Below are 21588 nucleotides of genomic sequence, written 5' to 3'. Positions count from 1 at the left end.
ATCCATGGGTATTTAAAAGCCTGCTATTTGTCATAACTAATACATTCACTGTTGGTTTCAATGGTTAAGACAGTGACTGCCAAAAGATAAGAGTTAGGACCAAGAACTGTGTGAAACAGCATAAAGCTTTAAGTATAGATTTCCAGAGTTATGCAAATCTAGAAAATTAAAAGGTGACAGTCCCATTAGCCCAGGCAGTAGTTACATCAGTTCTCACAAGTGTAAGCAGGTTTGTGGCTGTGGAGCAATTTCAAGGAAAGCAAGTTCCTATCAGATGAGGCAGGCAGTGGCTTCTGTCATTTCTACTGGAAGGTGGTAGTGTTGATTTGGGATCTAGAAGTGAGGTGCAGGTGATTTGTATTCCTGAAAAATATCCCAAGACGCTATAGAAAAGAGCGCAGCTATTTAGCCTTATGGCTCTTCCAGTCCCCAATGGGTTCCCTCACCTAAAGCGCCTCAGGGTTTCCCTGAAAATTGAGATAAATACAGCATTTCTCCTGGCTTACTCTCGCAGACTGTCTGAAACCACAATGTGTGCACTGATAGCTGTGTGAAACCACATCAAACCTGCAGATAGCCTGGAGTGTGGCAGCTGCTGCCTGGCAGTATGGTGGCCGGGGCAGCCGTCCTGGTGAGAGTCCTGATGCGCTTGTGTGCGGAGCAGGCATTTACTCTGGAGAGAAGCTGATCTCCTGTCACTGCCTGGACACTAATGAGAGAGGAGCCGAGTGGCTCTTGATGAAGTGCTAGGCTCGAGGCTGTGGATCCAGAAGCAGTGGATGTGATCTGAGGAGCTGGGAGGTGGCACACCTAGCAGAAACTGGAAAGGGCAATTTACATGGCGGGGCGCTGGCTGATGCTTGGAGGAAGGGTGGCGTGTCCCTCGGGAAATAATGGGCAGGGCTGGAAAGACTGACGATGACCGGTAGCCTTTTCTGTAGGAGAGAAATATCCTGACTGTGGGTGGATACACAGCTTCCTTGTTTCACAGCCAGCTCTGAGGGTAGCTCTTAGAGCATCCATCGTCTTTTGAACATGCTTGCTGTCCCGAAGATGCACTGAAAGCACGCTCACTTTCAGAACCTCTCTGCTGCTCTAATCCTCGCTCTGGAGTGGCTCTACTTGAAGCTGCAATGTCTTCCAAAGCCATTTAAAGATTCCTTTCCTCTGACACGTAAGTTTGTGAAGATGAAGGAACTGGTTAGTAATGTCTTATTTCTGCCCAAAGGAGAAACAAGAAGTGAAATAATATTTTAGTTAAAACAGGCTTGTTGCTCACAAGCATTGTTTCCCCATCTTCCTCCCAAGGTGGTCAGAGCTGCTGCAGCTCATTGTTTTGAGTTCTCCAGGTGCTCAGCAACTTTGCTGCCCATGGCAGCACCGAATGAGTCAGACAGGATAGGCTGAACAGACTTTTATTTAGACTCATATCCTGGCACGTAGGAGTGGCTGAAAAAGATATTGTGAAAAGGTACAGAATGAGGATTAAAGATTTTTTTTTTAAATTTCCATTGCAGGGCCCAGTGGTGGAAGTCAGGACAGGCAGGGGTTTTGTCAGGCCATAGTGACCAGTCTCCTTTGCTGCACTAAGTCACAGGATTCACTCTGAGCTAAAATATTTGGTTTTTTGCCTTTATTGCTCCAACCAGCAGGAGGTTCTAGAACCCGAGATGCTTTGTTAGGTGCTTGCTTTCATTTTCTAGCATAAAAGTATTCACACACAGTTTTATCCTCATATTCAACATTACCTTTGAATTCACATGTGATTTTCCATGGTTTATGGCAGATGGCAACCATACCCTCTGTCTCAGCTTTCATGCTGCAGCATTAAACAAGCCATGCTCTGGTAACCTCCTAAAATAGACTGTCCTTTCCCTTGACTGTGCTAGCAAATCATCTCTGGACACGCTACATTAGCTGTCTCTCACAGAAGAAGGGTGGTCAGAACTGCATTCATTTTCCCAAGGAGATGGCAGAATCTGCTGGCATGAACACTTTCCTGCCACAACTCTCCAGTTATGCATCCTAAGATAAGTGTTTGCTTTTTATGCCATTGCATTGTATTGGTAATGATGCTCATTGTGTAGCAGTCGACTACAATCGCATCTTTCTCTTCCTCAGTCACTTCCATATGATGATCCCTTAGATTAATCTTATTAGTTCATTCCTTTTTAACAGCAATTATTTTCATTTTTTTAAAACCTCATCAGTTTGCTGTTTTTTCTGCCAAAATCATTAAAGGAAAATATGAAACAAAGATTAGCTCCAAGAATAATACCCCAGGATGTCATCGGTAACCTCCCTCGGCCCAGTACTTTCCGTTCGACTCTATTCAACACTGTTTCCCCCTGTGCTTGCTCTTTACCTCCATTGAAGTTCTCCTAAATTCTAGTCTTCTCCAGAATTGCTAATAATTTCAATTTCAGGCACTTTGCTAAAGTCCATTATTCACTATCAGCCATAAAATATTTCCTTTGCCCGGAACACCAAGCATCTCAACAAAGGCAGACATCAACTGCCAATACTAAGCTCACGTTTGATCTCGCTTACATCCTTGTCTTTGGTTATACTTCAAAGTCTTTTTCTAAAGTACCCTTGAGGTGATAATAGCAGGCCTGCGTTTTCCTGGGTTACAATTTTTCTTTGCCTTTTCTGAAGTATGGAAAATTTCTAAGAAATGGAAGAATTATCTTAGCTTTTCTCTAGCCATCTGGTATCATGTTTACTATCACAACTGCAACTCCATGTTCCACTTCTTTCGGTTTTCAAGTCTCTGGGATCTGAGAGCACTTGCAGCTCTTGACTGTTCCAGTATTTCACTTGAGGCAATTTCCACTTGTCATTATTTGTCCTGCCTCCCTCTCTCAGTTAATATTATCACTGGAAAAACAACAAAAACCTGATTATAAACACCAGTTATATTTACTTAATAGTGACCCACATTGAGCATAAAAATATAGCAGGACTTGTCTGATTTTTTTATCCAGGTCAAATTCCCCTCAAGTAGCCTGCACTCAAACTGTATGAAAATGGGTTTACCACTGCATGGGTTTCTTAGAGATTACCCATATTTGGGTTTAGATCCTTATTAGGTTTACAGCACTGGATAAGCACCCCCTGAAAAGCCTTCTTGGAAGCTGCTACTTTCGTTCCTCCAGCTGGTTACTAAAATAACTGGAAAGTCCAGATTTCTGAGTTCTCTGCTTAAATCTACCAGTGATTATGTGTGACCTTAAGCATATCCCTTTACGCAGCTGTTGGTGCATAAACATTTTACGGCGTTAAGCATTCATGAATACTCGGCACTTGAAATCCTCAGTTAAGAAGCACTGTGCCGCCGTCTCCGCTCCCCTCCCGGCCATACCTCCTATCCCTATTTTTCTTCAGGGGTGTGAGCAGTGTGGAGCATCGGAATTATTTCCCTGCTCACCCACAGACCAAAGGTGCCCGATCTGCAGTTCGCTAGCCTTTAATTTTCCCTTGGCTTTATTTTTGAGCGCTGGTCAGGGCCGTGACTGCTGCGGTACCGGCGCTGTGTGACCGTGGGCAGGTGCAGTGGGTTAAGCCTCCTCGGCATAGCCCTGGCCGGCTTCCAGGCCCGTCCCCACCTGCGTGGGGGCCCTAACCTGCCTGCGTGCCCGGCGAACCACCCCTGCTCCAGCCCCCGCTTGCCCTCACCCTGGGCGAAACAGCATCTCCGGCTGTGTTTAAGGGGGGGATGCTTAGAAACGTGATCATCCTCCTGTGATCACACAGGGCTGCCTCTGCTTCTTCGTTTAGGAAACGCACAGTCCGACCAGCAGCACCCGCAGGCTGGGCCCCCAGCAGTAGCGCTTCTTTCCCACCTCTTTTACCTCAGCGCTGCCTGTGTTGTAACTGCTCCGGAGTTACCTGCACCATCCCGCCCCAGGTTTCGGGCGGAGGAGGGCCGGGCTCTGCCCCGCCGAGCCGCGCTGCCCGCTGACAGGACGGCACCGGCCCCAGCCGCCCGCGCGAGGGGCGCCGCCCGCCAGGGCCCGCCGGGGAGTGGGGCGGGGCGAGGAGGGCGGTGCTGGCCGCCGATAGGCCGGTGGGTGGGGAGGGGCGGGGCGGTGGCCGCGCGGAGGCGGGGCGGGCTCGGGGCCGGGGCCTCGCTCGGCTCCCTCAGCTCCGGGCGGGCGCGGGAGGCCCCCGGAGCGCCGGGCCGCGCCCCTCCCGGCGGAGAGCAGGTAGGGCTGGGGGGCAGCCGCGGCCCCGCACCGCCGGCGGGGGAGCGGGACGGGGACGGGGACCGGTGGCCTCCCGCTGCGCTCCCGCCCGCCCTCCCTCCCTCCGCGCGGGGTGGGGGCGGGGTGGCGGCGCGGGGGCCGCCGCAGCGGGCGGGCCGCGGCCGGCCCTGGCCCCCGCCGCGCGGCGCGGGGATTCCCCCCCCCCCCGCAGCTGCGGGCACAACGCGCACCTCATGGGGCCGTGGGGTTGCGTGGGGCAGGGCGGCAAGGCGGGAGCACCGCGTGGGAACAGGGGGCCGGGGAGGTGCGGTGGCCTGGCGGGAGTGTCACCTCGCTGAGGCGGCGGCTGCCGCGGCTGGGCCCCCCCCCCCGGCTCCCGGGGGTTCACTCTGATAACCGCCGCGGGGTCGCGTCTGAGTGGTACCCGGCTTTCTGCTGCGGGAGGTTGCGCGGGCAGAACCAACTTGGACGGCTCCGAAACCTGAACTCTCTTAAAACTTGCAGCTTCTCAAAGCAAAGTGCCGTGTTGCAAGAGGGCCCCGCACACCAGTTGAAAAACCAGTCTTGAGTGTACCTGTATACACGTAACATGTCCGCCACTTGTGCTGTAAATTTTATGGAGCAAGCAGATAGCGTATGTGCAAGAGTCTTGTTCTCTGAACTTAATTTTTTTTTTCTTGAGCACATATAAGTGCATGATAAGTGGTCCGTTATACATGGTTATTGTCAAAAATAGCATCACATCTATGGCAAGTTCTGCTACCAAAGCCCTAGCACAATTGTCTTTCATCACTTGAAGTGCTTTAGTATTTGCAAGTTTTTTATAGCACTTGCAGGAAAATTTTATATTTGTGCTTTAACACAAATTGCAAATTACAAAATCTGGAGTACATGAAAGTTGAATCCTGTATTATACAACTTTTTTTCTTTTTTTATATGCAGAGGTACTATGCACTTCTCTGTAACGTGTGGGTATCAGGAAACATGTAGTTGCTTTTCAGTCTTGTCAGCATAAGTGTGTGTGTATCTGATGATGCCTTCAAGTTTTCTTATTTTTTTTCCAATGATATTTCTATTTTTCATTTTCAGATTTAATTGAGTTAAAAGAACGTATGGCTGGCAAATAGTAAGTATGATGCTCTCTGCTGTGCTAAGCTATGCTTAGTGGTAGTTTGGCAATGCTGTGAAGAGGAAGTTTCTGTCCTTTCTTTCACTGAATTTCTCTAACCGTTTCTTTCTGTCTGTCTAAACTCATCTTGCTAATGTAGAGAAACCATTGCTCTTCTGGAAGACCTTCCATTCCATTTCACCAGGACTTCCCCCCTGAGTCTGCATGTCTTGGATATTATTAATACCTCAGGCAGTTGTGGTTTTGCTCAGAACAGAAGTCGTTACGAGGACAATGTCCGTTTGTCTTTTCCCTTTCTTTGAAATAGTTTTCAACCTTTTGCTTTCCTTTTGCCTTTACAGGTATGCGTGTGTGACGTTAACTGGTTGTGATGTTCTTATACCTGAGCTAGCAGTCTCTGGAGGTAGTCATGGGTGCAGAACATGTTGTTGCCTTGACATTGCATGGTTCAGTACTGTGTCATGACATGGTAATATATTTCTAGATCCAAATTAAAATCCCACGGTGTAAGGATGTGCACGCTTAGGTCAGGGGGGTGTTGGCACTAGTGTAAACATGTGAAGCCATTCTTTACAGAGTTGGGTCGGCGCATGCATTGTAACACTTGGGTCTTCATGTCGCCCACCCAACAACACGGGTTGTTTCCCTGCCTGCTTTGCTTTGGTAGTTCATGTGCTGAATTCTTTTCACTCATGTCACAGACTGTAGTCTCCCCTCTGGCCTCACAGAGTAAAAGATGTCCTGGATACTTGCAAATGCACAGACTCTGTTCTGTTCAGTCTGCTTTTCTGTGTGCAATAAACAGTCTTTTTTGTACTAATTTTCAAATGTCTCTGTTGATCTCTAGTTCCAGCAACTTTTGTCATCGTACTTTACAAATCTCACCTCTTCCTGTTACCATCTGCTCAATCAGGTCTGGCTAGTTTTCATTGTGCTTCTTTTATTTCCTCAGTGTTGTACTGGTAGCGCTGTGCAAAAAGCTTGTAATTCCTTTCCTGTCTTTTTCTGACTTAACAGGTTCAGCTATTGTCTCTTCTACACTCATGCACATTACTTGTTCCTTTGTGCGTTTGGTGAGAGTGTCTGATGTGCTACCTGTGAAAAACTGTTGTGGAGTCATATGTTTTACAAAGCCTTGTTTTGTTTTGCCATAGCCTCTGAACAAATATCAGATGGTAGCAAATTTATTTCACTGTTGCCCTACAAAAGAGATTTAATTAGTGACTTGCAGCTTAAGAGACTTTCTAGTCCCTCATACAAGAAAGCCGTTGCTGTCATGTTTATGATGACTATAAAGCCATTCAAAATGTAAACTCTAACTTTTCCTTACTGGATGAAAATAATAATTGAAATAATTAGTGATATTTTTGGCCTTGTTGAATCTACGAATGCTTAAGCCAATGCAATTTGATAATGCTGTGGGAAGAAATAGTCCTGCCTTTCCCAGTGGCCTCCTTTTTGATCTTCCCTTTGTGCCAGCACATGAATTTGTATAGCTGCATAAGACTGAGCAAATAAACTAGTTGGAGAAAAATGAGCATTTTTCATGTGGACCTCTTTTCCAAGTTGAGGACAGGGTGAACTGTGCATGGTGTGCAAGAAGAGGTTTTCATTTATTTACTTCAAGATCTGTAATCCACTGCCAAAATGCCTATTGGAATGTAGATTATGTGAGGTTCCCAGATAGTGTGACAGATTTATTTGGGGAAATATTAGAATAAATCTATTCACATAGCTTGTTGCGTGTAAGATACCAAAACCAAAATATGTCTCAAAACCGGACTACTTGTTTATTTTTCTTGTTTACTCATGTATATATTAAATGTAATAAAAACAAACATGCCTTGAAGCTCCACGAATTCTTTCTGTCAAGCAAACTGACTACATAAGTTCCTGAGTAAAGAACACTGTATAGCAATCACCAGAATAAAATTTTAGGTTGTTTAACAGAAACGCTGCTTTTACCCTGAGCATTTAACCATGAAAATTCAAGATGCAGAATTTCAGTTTTTCAGCTGTGAGATGTAGTCTCCAATAGTGCAATAACACCTGTTTCTATTAAGAAGAATGTTTTTCATTATTTGTTAGTGAATTTGCCCGAGTAGATGTCTTACAGGTGGTAGCTAGCTCTCCTCTGATCTTAGGATGTGAACTGTAACTAGAATGTAACTTGGCCTGGTTGTTAGATTACATGACCATATGGAGTTATAGTGACATTTTCTTTCTTCTCTCTCCTAGGTTGCTCTAAGGCCTGAAAAGTTGACTGGAAACAACACCAGGGTGGAGGTTACAACACTGTGGTAAGTATGCTATTTTAAAACATAGAGGGGAGAAGCTGGGAAAGGAGCTGATACGGAATCATGAGTTCCAGGAGTGAATCACTCGGTGATGAATTGTCTGCAGCTTTGTGTGGGAAGATTAAAGTGCTGAGAATTTTAAAAGAGGAGAAAGTGGTGGCTGGTAGCACGTTCTTGCTCACAGTAAAGGAAAGGAATATGCATGCAGACTATGAGGACAGGTACTTGATGCTTCACATTTTCATAAAGCTGTGAAACACACTACTCCATTCATCAGCACCGTATGGTTGCTAATTATTGCATTATTATTTCCATTACTGCTGAAGTGGAAAACTGGGGAGAAATGTCATGTTTTCCATTAATAACATGGAAGTTTAGTGATGAAGTCAAAACAAGAAGTTGGCTATCCTTGACACCATACTCTACTAGCTTTTACTAATCAACTTTATTAGTTTCTAAGAATGTAATGGTAGTAATAGTTCACGTTTGCAAAAAGGAAGGATTTTGGTCTCATTACACATTATATCTTACTATGATAGAACTAATCCAGAGTATTTCTAATGAGGTTATTTATTATTTTTTTTTCCTCCTAAAGTGGCTTTCTAGAAGATGACCATAGAGGATCTCCCAGAACCTTCCTTAGAAGGAGATTCCCTCATTGAAAGAGAACGGTTCTTATTCCCAAACTCTGAAACATCTGTTACTTTTTCTGTTGCTGCAGCACCAATGCCTTCGGACTGTGGTACGTACTTTTAACAGAAAATGAATTTGTGATCAACAGAGAATAAATTTGAATAATAAATGTTAAGAAAAGCTATCAACTCTTAATTTATTCCTTCTTTTCGGAAAAAGTGTACTGCTTGTTAAATGAATTCTCTGTTATTTTTTAAAGGAGATGAAAGATGAAGATCCATGCTTTTTCTATTTTTCTTATTGCATATATTTTAAATTATAATATCTGTCCCTTCTTACTGTTTCTTCTGTGTGTGTGTGGTCAGATGTTTGTAGGTTTTTTTTACGTCTTAGTGTAGAACTGGATATTGTGTTAAGATGTAAAATTGCAGTAATTAAATATAGTTAAGCATCTACATAGCATTTAAAACCTCTAGGGTTACACTTTTTCTCATGCTTTCAGTATGTAAACAATAGACTGTAGGGGGATATTTCTGTTGGAAGTGTAGATGTTTGTGGTGGTAAGGACTGTGAAACGAGTGTTAGAAAATTATAGCAAGTATCGGTGATCAGCTTTTGAAATAAAGTTGAATTGTCTTCACATGTATAAATTATAATAGTATTTTAAACAGGATATATAATATATTAAAATGTCACTGTAGGTAAGGACCTTCATAGATAGCTACAATTATAATGCCTTTGAATATTGCAGAAGATGTTAATAGCATCTATATACCTTAAAAATTACTGCCTCCACCTCTGTTTTTCCCATGCATTGATTACAGCAATCAGCTGTATTCAGGAAAAATAAATACATGTAACGTTCTGTCTTTGACAGACTCAGCATTCTTGAGACCCATTTGATGAGTTAGCACAGGTTGGAAATTTAACAGTTCCATGTGATATATTTTAGTACATGAACATGTGTCTTTACATGGTTTAGCCCTGTTCTCATATCTTGTCCATCCTATTCTACTGTAAGTACTGCCATGATTTATTCCATTCTGCTTTCTTATCCTTAGAAAAAAATTTCAATTTGTCCTTTAAACATTGTTGTGTTGTGATATCTTCTAATAACACTACAATATCACCGCTATCTGTCCTACTCGGTCTATGCCTACTCATTGAATAAAAAAAATTCCTTTTATAGGAGGTCGCTGTCACCTGTGTAACAGTAATATTACCGAATCTGGGTAAAGAAGGTTAAACCACAACAGACAAAGGTTCTTGGCCCGTACATGAAGTGCATTTATTTTTCCTTAATACAGTTGAGCACTGTAATCAATGCGTGGGAAAGACAGAGATGGAGAAAGTAATGTTTTAAAGTATCTAGATGCCATTTTCATCCTTTCATGGAACTTTTTGTTTTAACAGATTTTGTGTAATATTTCTTTGGTTTGCAAACACTACAGCTGATCACCTGTTAAGCATTTATGATGGTTGTTATTAGTACTTAATATCTTCTCAGATTTTTACCCTAGCATGCTGATTGTAACAGTCTATTAGAGTTGATTTCTGATATATAATTTGGTTCAGGTTCATAGCTAGAAATCTTCCTGGTAGAGTAAGAATCATGCATATTGTGTAAGATCGTTAATCTTGTTGCCTAGTTGTCTGTTTACTTCATAGCTTTCAGCAATAGATCAACTGTGGTTTATGCAGAGGTTAAATATTAGTAGATAAATCAGTACATCTGTGTCAATGCATGGGACACAGGTAAGAAGCACACTTTGTGTAGTGCTGGGAGATGAGGGGTTTGCTTTTTTTTATATGCTAGGTGCAAATAAAAATTCATGCTAAATATCAGTGAAGTTGTCCTCCTTTTTCATTCTTGTTGAATCAAGGCAATGCAGTTGGAGGAACTCTAGATAGCCAGGAAGCAAGCTCTGTATGTACTTTTATCTGTTAATCCAATCTAGAAGCGTGTATGCTCTTTTTGAGGAAAGGTTATGATGATTCATCCAGAGGTAGTTTAGTACCATGTCACACACCCAGATGGCTGATGCTGTTTTACTTAACCTGTATGTCCATTCTGAGAGCCTGGTATTCTGTGATTGATGCAAGCTGACGTTGTACATTTATTTGAAACCTTTTTAAAAGGCAACTCCCTGATAGCTGCAGCGGGGGTAAAAGTTCAGTGTTTTCTATGATTCAGTCATTTGCTGATGACAGTAGATTCTGCTTCCATTCCCTCTCCTAATAGCCATTGCTATCCAGATTCTTTCATATAATTTTCCAGAGTTGGAAGAAATTCCACAAATTTAAAATACAGTATATGTATATACATGCACGCACATACATACACCTGTAAGTAACATGAAATACCATACTTTAATAATAAGGTGGTTTTTACACCTATACTTTGTGTTGCCTGAAGCAACATGAGGCTTAAAATCTTAAAAATATATCTTTTTCCTGATCTTGGTTTGGTGGCTTAATTTTTAAAGATGTTTGTTACCTGCAGCTGCCACCAGCTGGGATTGACACATTCATGAAATATCTGAAAATAATGATGGCCATAGAATGCCTTCCTGATTTGTGCATGTGTTTCTATTTTGGTATGTTTTATGTAAATTGTGATGGAAGAAGAAGGAGAAGACATGTTTTGTAGCATATGGAGAAACCATGTACGCATTTAATCACTGAGAGATCAAGAGGCTTGTCTGTGCTTGGGAACAGCTTCGAATCAGCAGTCTTTGGCTAGCTTGAAGCAAGAGTAAACCCTTATTAGTATAATCGCTGCACATTTCTCTTAGTCCTTGCCTAAACTTAAGATCAGTCTTGCAGTAACATTGTATTGGTTGCTGATTCTAAACTTTTTCAGGATAAGCAAGACCTTCGTATTAAAGGAAAAATAGACTAGATGTTAAGGAAAATTTTCTAAATTAATTCAACATTCTGATTTTCCAGTGTGATTAGTAGTGAAGTGACTCTCTCTGCTATTCTTTGCCTCTGAGTTTGAAAAACTAGATGCATGTTAAAACTTACAATTGTACCTAATGATTCCTTTTTTTAACAGAGTTTTCCTTCTTTGATCCCAATGATGTGGCATGCCAAGAAATACTTTTCAACCCCAAAACATCAGTTTCTGAATTGTTTGCTATCTTAAGGCAGTGGGTTCCACAGGTCCAGCAGAATATTGATATTATTGGGAATGAGGTGAGGTATAAATGACGATCCTTGAATGCTTTCAGTGTTAAAGAAATACTATGTTGACAACAAATAAAACCAGTTCATTCAGAAGCAGAACTAATCATAAAGGCAGGTACGGTTTCTGCCTTTTAACAAGTAGTTACTGATCAGTGCCTTGTATTCCACATGTTGTCAAGTTTCATTTGGAAAGAGAAAGATGATGGATAAAAATTCAGTACATTTGGATAGATGGTAGAAACAATGCTTTTTCTCAAAGCGGTTGTTTAGAGACCCTTCACCTTCACGTTTCAGTTTCCTACTTAGCATTGATCATAAACTCCAATATATGAAGTTACAGTGAAGCCTGACCTTTAGGGCAGTGTTTCCAAGGCACAAAATGAGTTAGGAAGTCTTTGCAACCTGCGATAGGCTGCTTTCAGAAGGCACCTTGTTTCTAGTAATTCCATCCTATTTTCTTGTTTTTCTTTGTCTGGATTACAGGCTTTTCTAGACAGCTAGACAGGTGGGAAAGTACAGTAAAGATTCTTCCTACCATAGTATAACCGGGGGCTTTTTTGTGAGGGGGGCGTGGATTGTTGAGAGATCAAAGAACAAGGGGAGAGGCTTCATAAATGATGTCATTTTCTTATTATTCAGTTAAGCAGTTAACTTTTCAGCATGTGAAATGGATGTTAGAAGTAATAATATAAAGAAGCTTTAAGATCTGTAAACAATGAAGATTAATTATATTCTTATAATAGTATTTATTACATTTGTGCATGTTGCTCAGTTCTGCAGTTACAGTCTATTCTGGCAGGCTTCTTTGTTATTAGCCATTGCAATGAATCCAGCAGTCAATATATGTAAAATAACTTGCTAAATAATACTGATGTCAGAGAGATGCCAGAGCTAAAACGTGCTTGTTTTCCTTTTGTCTCTCAGATCATTAAAAGGGGTTGCAATGTGAATGACAGAGATGGACTGACTGATATGACTCTCTTGCACTACACTTGCAAATCAGGGGCTCATGGTATTGGTGAGTAAAGGAATGTTATTATAGATGTAAAAACCGAATTATTTCACAAAGGCTAATCCCACTGACTATTACAGAATTTTTCCTTGCAGATGATTTTATTTATTTATTTATTTATTTTTATTTTTTTAGTGCTTGGTTTTGGCTCTTCTAGTGGCCATCAGAAAGGAAGATACAGAACTGTAGTGTAGTTATGGCTGTGGCAGTTGGGAGTAAGTTGAGTTAGTGGTATAGGTATTGCAAACAATAGTACCAGCTTAAACATATATTTAATGTAGCAAAGGCTGTTTCAGACTGAGGTACAAACTGGAACTAAGCTATCGACAGTTTTCTTAAATCGGTGGAACTAGAACATTTAGGTGACTCGCTGTTGTGTTGTTTTTTTTTTTTTTTTTTCACCCTGATCATGCCGAAAGAAAACAATAATCTTTGTTTGCGTTATTATGATCATAAGTACTGGAAATAAGAGCATATTTAACTCTGTTTGAACACCTCTATTAGCTTTTCTATGTTGTGCTACTTTTTGTTGACCCGAACCCAGTTCTCCTCTGAGTTTGAACTAAGTTTCTGAGTGAGGTCTGGCATAGGTTAGCTTTTCTGATGTTGGCAGATCTTTTAACATAAACTTTAGCACTGTGGTGTGTAATTTTTTTTTCTTCTATCAGATACTAAAATCCCTGGTTTTGATGGGTGACACATTATTTACATTAGAGATAAACAGGTAGTGTTATTATATACTATAGTCAAGATTTCAGCCCTTTATGATAAAAGGCAAAGATTTTTGCATCCTAATCCTAAAAAGAAAGGCATAGTAATTGTTCTGCTGTGAGCTTTAAGGGTTTAATGTACATTATGTGTTACACATAAGCCTGTGCATGTTTTTTGAGTTCAAATAAATCTCTAATGCATATTTTACAAAATTTACCTTGCAGGTGATGTTGAAACTGCTGTAAAATTTGCAACACAGCTTATTGAATTGGGTGCTGATAGTAGTTTACGCAGCCGCTGGACAAATATGAATGCCTTGCATTATGCTGCCTACTTTGATGTTCCAGAACTTATTAGTGTTATTTTGAAAAATGCAAAGCCAAAAGGTAGGCATTGTTACTTCTGTTTCATGTAGTTGTCTGTATTTTGTTACTCTGTTGACCCTAAGCTGGTGTATAGTGGTCTTTAAGTGTGGGGTTTGTTTATCCATTATACATCAATCATTTCTAATTTCTTATTCTTTTACTCAGCCTCATTGGTCCATTTTTCTCTTAACCTATTTATTTGTGGTTTAATGCGCTGATTCCATTGCTGGTTTTTAAACTTGAGCTTTGTACAAGATGGTAGAGAAGTATCTAGTAGAATGGAAAGCAAACAGGTTAATTCTAAGTTGTTAAGGACTAAGAGAATGTATGCAGAAAACCAAAGATGTAAGTATTCTGGTAAATTCTTAGGGTTTTTAAGATTCCTTAAACATAGAGAAGTATGTTTGAAATGCTGGGAGAAGGGGAATGGAGAAGTGGGGATTTGGCAACAGCATGTGGCAAACTAGTGACTGAAGCAACTTTGACATGCTCATTTTTCCCACTTCTTAGCTATCTAGGAGGTCACGTGTATGGAACAGTTTGACTTTAGTGTTTGGCATAAATAGATAATACCTTTGGAACGATAATATGAAGGACTGGTAACCGGAGCCCTATTTATACTAATGCAAATGGAAATGCAGAAATGATTCTGAACCAGAACAATTTGTTCCTAATTTGGTCAGGATATCAAAACCAGTAAGCAATTTTGATACTAAAATTATATAAATGTTAATTCATTCTACTGAATATCCTTCTGATTGTGCCATTTTGCAAAATGATTAATGCCCTTTTTTAGCTAGTTGTAGCTAAAGACTCTGTCTCAAAATTCTGAAAAGCTGATAGGTTTTTAGACTACACAAGGCTTGCTTACCATGCCTTGAATAATCATGGAGGTAATTGTTAAACAGCACTGTTATTGGGATGACATGCTTAAGAGGTAACAAGCGTAGGTTGGTAACAAAAGACAAAATAAGACCGCACAGTAGTTAAGTCCACATCACGTTTCAATAGTCCGGTCTCCATAATTTGCATCAGCAAATTAGGTCTTCTTTTAGGCCTCATTTGCATTTGGTGTTGTCATCTCCTCCTGTGCAGTGCCTACAGAAAAGGTGGGAATTTGCTCAGATTTCCAAGGAAACCACTCTGGTTAAATGCCTTGGCCGTTGGCAACTCTTGGATAAGCAGATGATTTTTCTTTTATCTCAGAAAATGTATAAAATTATTTGCCCTGTGACATGAAAACAATGGATGGTCTGCATTAATAGAAAGAATAATCTTAGCTCCATACTTCATCAGGCAGTTTGCAGAGAAGGGAGGATGTACATAGAAGGCAAATATGCCTTGGATAGATCCATACTGAACTGAAAAAAAAAAAAAGGTTGTTAATGTATAAATAACTTTTCACGACAGTGGTATACTGACTCTGACACCCCCATTGTGAAACAGCCAGTACCACAGATATTTCCATATTTCCTTTTTATTTACTGCTAAACTATTTCCTTTATGATGCTGTGCAGTTAAATTCTTTATACAGATTTACTCCTCAATTGTTAGAACAGAGAGCTAGTTAAATCTTTAATTTTTAGAAGTTTTAAATATAAAAAGTGTTAAAGGCTTAAGAATTAGAAATGTTGTGCGGTGCCATTAGACAATGACTCTAACCTGCATGGGTTGCTGATGACAGACCATTGCTGCATATTAATTTCCCCTAGATAGTTTGGGGGTAGTTACTGGGTAACATTTGATATGTATGTGTTTCTTTGTCACCTGTACTATGCCAACCTAGACCTAGAACAAAGCTGTAAGAAAACAGTGTTTAAAAACTCCAAGCATTAAGCCTGCAAGTCTGAGGAAGTCACGCTAGTCTAATTAAAAAAAAAAAAAAATTTTACACATCAGTTACTTTTTAAAGTAGGAGCATGTGCAACTGTTGCTGACTCAGTAGCTGACATTACTGATCAGTATTTCTGCAAATTGGTTCCTATGTGTGCAGAAAATACTTGATAGCCTTATTAAAGATGGAAATTTCAATGGTTGTATACAACTACACAGCTTCTACTCAGTTTCAAACTGGTAATGGCCTTTTGACATTTGATATATAAAAGGTACATCTGCATATGTAGCTGTTGTTACAATTGTGTCATGTGAATGCAGTCTTTTTTCATATGTGTGCCAATTAAATTTAAAATAGCTAAGTTTGTATTCATATTAGTGCAATTGTAAAACTTAAAATTTGATCCCAAATTTGTTATCTTTGATCTTTCTAAAATTCAGAGTCAATCTTTATTAGTATGTATAAAGTTGACATATCTATACAGACATAGATACTTATATATCTTCTGTATATGTTGATGTTTTATTTGCCCCAAAAATATTACTTTAGTATAACTACATAAGGATGTTGATACAGTTGGGATATACTTTGTTTAACACATTGTGAGAAGGGCTAGTGGTTTTTGGGATAGAGACGGATACAGGAAAATACTAGGAGACTGTATAGCCTTGAGTAAGTTTTATGTTCCTCACCAGTATTTCAAATTGGAACATTATTGCTAATACTTGTTGGTTTTTGGTTTGTGTATTAAATCAGCTGGCATTTTTAATTGTCATATACATAATTGACCTAAACTGACATCTCTCTTGTATAGTTTAGGAGAGGAGCCAATGACTAAATAGACATTAAAACTCCAATCTTCTAGAACAGTAATAACTTCATAGCAGATTGAAAGATATATTGGGAACAATTGATGGAAATATATATTTTGCTAAATCTCTTCTAGTCCAATGCAGTGCTCTGTTTTCCAAACTATCAGTGCAAGACCCTTTAGAGTGCAATTCTTTGAAAACAAAGAAATTATAAAAATCAGTAGCTCTTACTTCGTTCTTGGCCATTAGTAATTAAATCAATGTAAAGCAGAGGTATAATCAGTTTTCCCTTGCCTCACTAGCTGCTCGCAAAGGAAGACAAGTGATTGAAGATGCATCTCATTTTAACATTTGACACCTAGAAGCAATAAAATATAAATATTTCTGAAACATTAATTTACATGCAAACCTAAAGTTACTAACTTTCTAATCTTAGCACAGTAGATTGGGCATCCTGAATAGCAACAATTTTGCAGTTAAGTCATCAGTATTATAAAATGAATGAAAATAAATGCTCATCTTCCAGATTGGTTCATGGTATGAATAAGCAGATGCAGATAAGGTTGATATCCTATGTAGAATTACTTCTGATATGCATTTGGTACATAAATAATGGTGTCTCTGCATAAATGTTAATATAAACTGTAAAAATGAATGTCTCAAGGAATCTGTAGGGTGAAATGTTCACATAACAGACTTACATACCTCATGTGATGTTTAATTGCAGATGTGGATGCCACCTGTAGTGATTTTGATTTTGGAACCGCTTTGCATATTGCTGCATTTAACCTATGTACAGGAGCTGTCAAGTGTTTGCTGGAACACGGAGCAAATCCTGCCTTTAGGGTAAGGAGTTAGGTTGTAGATTCACCGAGAGGTGAAAAAAGTACCTGGAAAAATTGAACAGTCTGTCCAGGATTTTGGTTGCTAAAAATGTGTTACATGGAGTGATAGTGCTTCAGAAAAACTATTTATAACTCAGAGTGGATGATTTTCATAGAATCATAGAATCATTAAGGTTGGAAAAGGCCTCTAGGATCATCTAGTCCAACCATCAACCCAACACCTCCATGTCTACTAAGCCATGTCCTGAAGTGCCACATCTACAAGTTTTTTGAACTCCTCCAGTGATGGTGACTCCACCACCTCTCTGGGCAGCCTGTTCCAACTGTTTTGTATGCTTTGTCGTACTTGTGTGTTGAAGTTTGTGGTTTTTGTGTCACAGTCTAGTTCACTATTTCAAATAGCTTTCAAGATGTTCTTCTATTTGTTGCTTGAATTTTCATTTGTTAATACTCCCTTGTGTCTTGCAACAGTTGTCATGGCAGTGGTGGATCTTTTCAGAAATACAGGAGTGCAATCTGTGACCTCCAGAAATGCAGTGTATTGCTTAGCAGTAAACTTAGTCTTAGCATAAGTAACTGATAATGAAGAAACATTAACTGCTCTGCTTATTAACCAAATAATAGGCCTGAGTTATAGTGTAGAGTGCTGCTCTATGTGTCTAGCCACAAATCTTGGGTTTTGATTGGTTTTTTGTGGGTTTTTTTTGGGTTGTGGGGTTGGGTGGTTTTTTTTGTTCGGGGTTTTTCTTGTTTGTTTTGTTTGTTTTTTAGCATAGGCAGAATTTCAGTTCTCCATTTTCAGATTCAGTTTTTCTTTTAAATGAGAAATTATAATTGTTTTAAGGGTACTCAAAAGTCATTATTTTATGTATCACTGATGGTGTGAAATCTTCTGGAACATCATTGTTCATACAGTTCTTCATGATATTCAATCTAGATCTCTTTAAAAACGCTGTTTTTCTTCTTTGTCTTGTTATTTAGTGGGCACGTACCTGTTTCAAATTCTGTGGCAGCTGTATGTTTAAGAGTGTGTTGCCACAGGGAATACTGCTTTGTACTTGCACAAGCATTCTGAGCTGGCAAAAGCTGGGCTCTGTCCTTGAGAAAAGCAGTCCTGTGCCACTGTACCCACTTTTGCCTTCTTGCCTCTTCTCTGCCCCCTACCTTGTGTTGACACAAAGATTTGCAGGGCACCTGGTGGGCTGAATTGCGGGACTGATCTGACAGAAACAATCGCTACTGTGATGACTAAAAACTCAAAACAAACTCCCTGCTATATTCTGTTTTTAAGATACTGTGACTTGAATGGGGCTGACCTTTTACTTACAGAATGACTGTAGATTTTTAAGGAATGGTAGGTGTTTAGTTCTTCAATCCCACAATAAAGTTCTGACCAGAGACAGAGTTTGCTTATATGAGGACAGCAGAGTGTAAATGCTGAGTACGGATTATAGTTTTCTAGGGTTGAGACAGGGAGATTTATAGGGTGCTTAGGGGAGATTGAGCTTTTAGTCTGTTTTTTAAGGAAACAAAGCAAATACAATCTTGCTCTGCGTCCTTCCCTCTTTGAGCTTCTGGTAATTTCTGAGTCCAGGGGCTCAGCTGAGACAAATTTGGAAGACTGAGATAATTATGTTTCCACAGACTTCATGAAAATTGGCAGATAGGTGAAGATCCATTACTAATGCCTTTGCTGAAGAAAGCGTAGGTAGAACCTGCCATTGTAGCAGCCTGACAGCCCAACAGTGTACTTGCTGTCTGGCCAGCTGGCCTTGAGTTAAGGTTAACTGCAGGTGAGCTGGTACTCCAACAACTCTGGCCTAGGGTGAGTGTCACATGGGGCATACGGGGATTCACAGTCATTGCTCTGTGGGAATGGGAAGTGTTTTGGAAAGGACTCTGTCCTTAATTCATCTCTGATGCAATAGTCTGTATCTAAATAAACCTGAACAGCTTTATTCAACCATTTATATGAGACATCAACTTTGAGTATTCTATGCATGCACTATATATTAATTAAATTATGTCTTGCATTTGGAATAAGCCTCACCAAGGGGTAAACTATACACAGGGTAAAGGTAAATTCTTTGGGAAGTATTAGCATTACAGTATTGGTATTACAGACCAGAATTCTTGCTTCCTTTTCTAAATCTGTGTTCAGGTATGCAGATACATACAGGTGTATTTTTTCATGTGTTCTGAGTACTAATAATGTTCTTCAGAATGAAAATTTTGATCACTTAGCACTTTTGAAAATAAGTCACTGTAAATGCTGGTTTATATACCTAAGGATGTTTTGGCATCCTTCTATGAAAACGTGGATGTTTTTGTAGTTGTTTATATTATAGGAAAAATATCTAATGGACTTCAGAAACTACTACGGTTTTGCCTAATCAGGTTTATCTTGTCGCAACATTAAATCCTGTGCTATGCTATGTTTCTACAGAATGACAAAGGGCAGATTCCAGCGGATGTGGTTCCTGATCCAGTAGATATGCCACTGGAAATGGCAGATGCAGCGGCCAGTGCAAAAGAAATCAAGCAGATATTGCTGGATGCAGTGCCCCTCTCGTGTGACATCTCAAAAGCCATGGTTCCAAACTATGATCATGTCACAGGCAAGGCCATGCTTTTATCGCTTGGCCTGAAACTGGGAGATCGTGTTGTTATTGCAGGACAGAAGGTATGATGAGCAACCCGATACTGCCCTCCTAATTTATGGACAGTCAATTTATTTACCCCTTTGGAGACATACCTCAAATTTGAGGGTCTAAAACACGTTCTGGTAGGTATGAACCTCTGGATGGCAGTAAGGATCTGGTTACTGGAACTAATAAGCTGAACAGTTATGCATTAAAGAAAGTCACTACTATGAAAAGCTGTTTTGACAGGCACAGTCTGCGTTTTGTATCTGTAAACAATTTTTAAAGTCTCCTATAGTAGATCAGCATGGCTCAGCTTTTATTAACGTTCTTGGTGTCACATTAAAATGATGGTAAAATTTACAGATTACTTTGTGAGTTGCCCAGCTTTCAGTTATGAGTCTGCATTCCTGAATTACCCCTGATAGTTTCCAGAAGGCGGTAAAAGAAAACTTTAATTCTGCTTAGCCTATAGTAACCCAATTTCACTGGTGCAATGCAGCTAAAGTCTTTGAAGCAGTGCTGTGCCAACGGGGTTGTTACATGGTTCTGTGAAAGTATAAGAATGGAGCTAATACTGGTCCAGCTCAACTGTGAATAGCTGTTAAGAAGCTACCTTGCTAGACACATTTTAAAAAATGTATTTGAAAAATGTAACATTGATATTGCAGTAAGTATTCAAACCTCTTACTTGCTCTCATAGCAAGGGCTCTGAAATGATTTAAGAGTGCTAGAACTCTTTTCAAGATTTCAAATATTTGTCTGTTAAATATTGAAGGCATTTGTGAGCAAAATTTTATGTTTGAGTAGCTTTACCTTTCATAATTTTTCTAGTATAACTTCAGATTTCTAATTATCACAACTGAAGCGTTCTAAAGTGAACCCTATCAAGAGTGCAAAGCAGCTTCCAGTCTGTATTTTCATTTGGTGTGTTCTTGAAATTGGGTCAGGAAAAGTGAAGGAATCACTAGCTATGCAGAAGGCATTTTAACTGAAGTACGTACAGGAAGCCACTTATTCTTTAAAGACAGGAAGAAGTTCATGGAAGTTTCTTTTACAGGAAGCCATTCCACAGTGATAGCAAGGGGAGATAATGTAACTGCAGGTTAATGGAGGCTTTATAGCAAGAAAGGGAAGAAATTAGTCCTCTTGTGTATCTTTCCTCCAAGTAAGGCCTGTAGAACTGTTTGTACTGTAATGTGCTTACTGTGTATAGATAAAGCTTCCTGGGTTTGGTTACTTTTTTCTTTTATTGAATATGCTATTACAGTGGTTTTTAAGAAGTTGTTGGAAGCTGTTTTGCTGCTGCCAGAGGCCAGCAGGGCTTTCCCTTTTTTTAAGGGAACCAAAGCTGTCATACGGCAGGTGGGAAGGAGGAATGTGATTGTGCTTTTTAGTCTTCCTTTCCCACATCTGCTTTCCTCCCTTCCTTTCTTTGTGTGTGAGGAGCTGTTCTGTATAACTCCCACATCATTTCCCACCCACGTTCTCCATTTGTCTGAATGGAGAAGTTGATCTCAGCCCTGTCTTCCCCTCTCCCTTGGTATTCATAAATGTGTGCAGGGTGGAGCAAAAGTGAGAACAGGATGATGAAAATGGTGCCCAATTCTTAACCTCCTCTTGGATCAGTTCTCGTTTCTGGAATATGGAAGCTGGGACGAGGGCACTGGAACGGCAGCATTTTTAGGAGCAATAGTTATGGATTCCTGTTCTTTTTCCTGCTTCTGTAGTCTCCTAACATAGCAGCTTTAATGAAGCTTGAAAGCAAAGCACAGTAGATGCCAGAGGGAAAATGGATTCCTCTCTTGATTCCTACTGCACCTGTCATTCTAGTTGTCTTACAGGGTAGAAAGCTGTGTAAGCAGGTGTTTATGTGTATGTGATTTGAGATCCCTCAGCTTCACCAGCTCC

General features: G+C 40.1%; 1 protein-coding gene across 6 annotated transcripts in view; it reads left to right on the top strand.

The window, feature by feature from the left end:
• Positions 1 to 4104: 4104 nt before the first annotated feature.
• CLIP4 (CAP-Gly domain containing linker protein family member 4) overlaps positions 4105 to 21588 on the top strand; it is a 35873-nt gene continuing 18389 nt past the window's right edge. For 2 of the 6 annotated variants that reach the window (XM_075496576.1, XM_075496571.1), the window contains exons 1-9: positions 4105 to 4208; positions 5298 to 5334; positions 7576 to 7637; positions 8230 to 8376; positions 11326 to 11465; positions 12381 to 12474; positions 13404 to 13565; positions 16918 to 17036; positions 19482 to 19718. In XM_075496576.1, coding sequence (XP_075352691.1) covers positions 8244 to 8376; positions 11326 to 11465; positions 12381 to 12474; positions 13404 to 13565; positions 16918 to 17036; positions 19482 to 19718 — 885 coding nt within the window. In that variant the 5' untranslated portion in view covers positions 4105 to 4208; positions 5298 to 5334; positions 7576 to 7637; positions 8230 to 8243. Of the gene's footprint in view, positions 4209 to 4712; positions 4843 to 5297; positions 5335 to 6184; positions 6251 to 7575; positions 7638 to 8229; positions 8377 to 11325; positions 11466 to 12380; positions 12475 to 13403; positions 13566 to 16917; positions 17037 to 19481; positions 19719 to 21588 lie in introns of those variants that run through there. The other 4 variants (XM_075496573.1, XM_075496575.1, XM_075496572.1 and 1 more) reach the window with 4 other exon arrangements.

The sequence above is a fragment of the Mycteria americana genome, chromosome 3, assembly GCF_035582795.1.
Source record: "Mycteria americana isolate JAX WOST 10 ecotype Jacksonville Zoo and Gardens chromosome 3, USCA_MyAme_1.0, whole genome shotgun sequence".
In the NCBI taxonomy this organism is placed as follows: domain Eukaryota; kingdom Metazoa; phylum Chordata; class Aves; order Ciconiiformes; family Ciconiidae; genus Mycteria; species Mycteria americana.
Note: the sequence above shows the minus strand (reverse complement) of the source record. Positions and strands in the feature narration are given on the sequence as shown.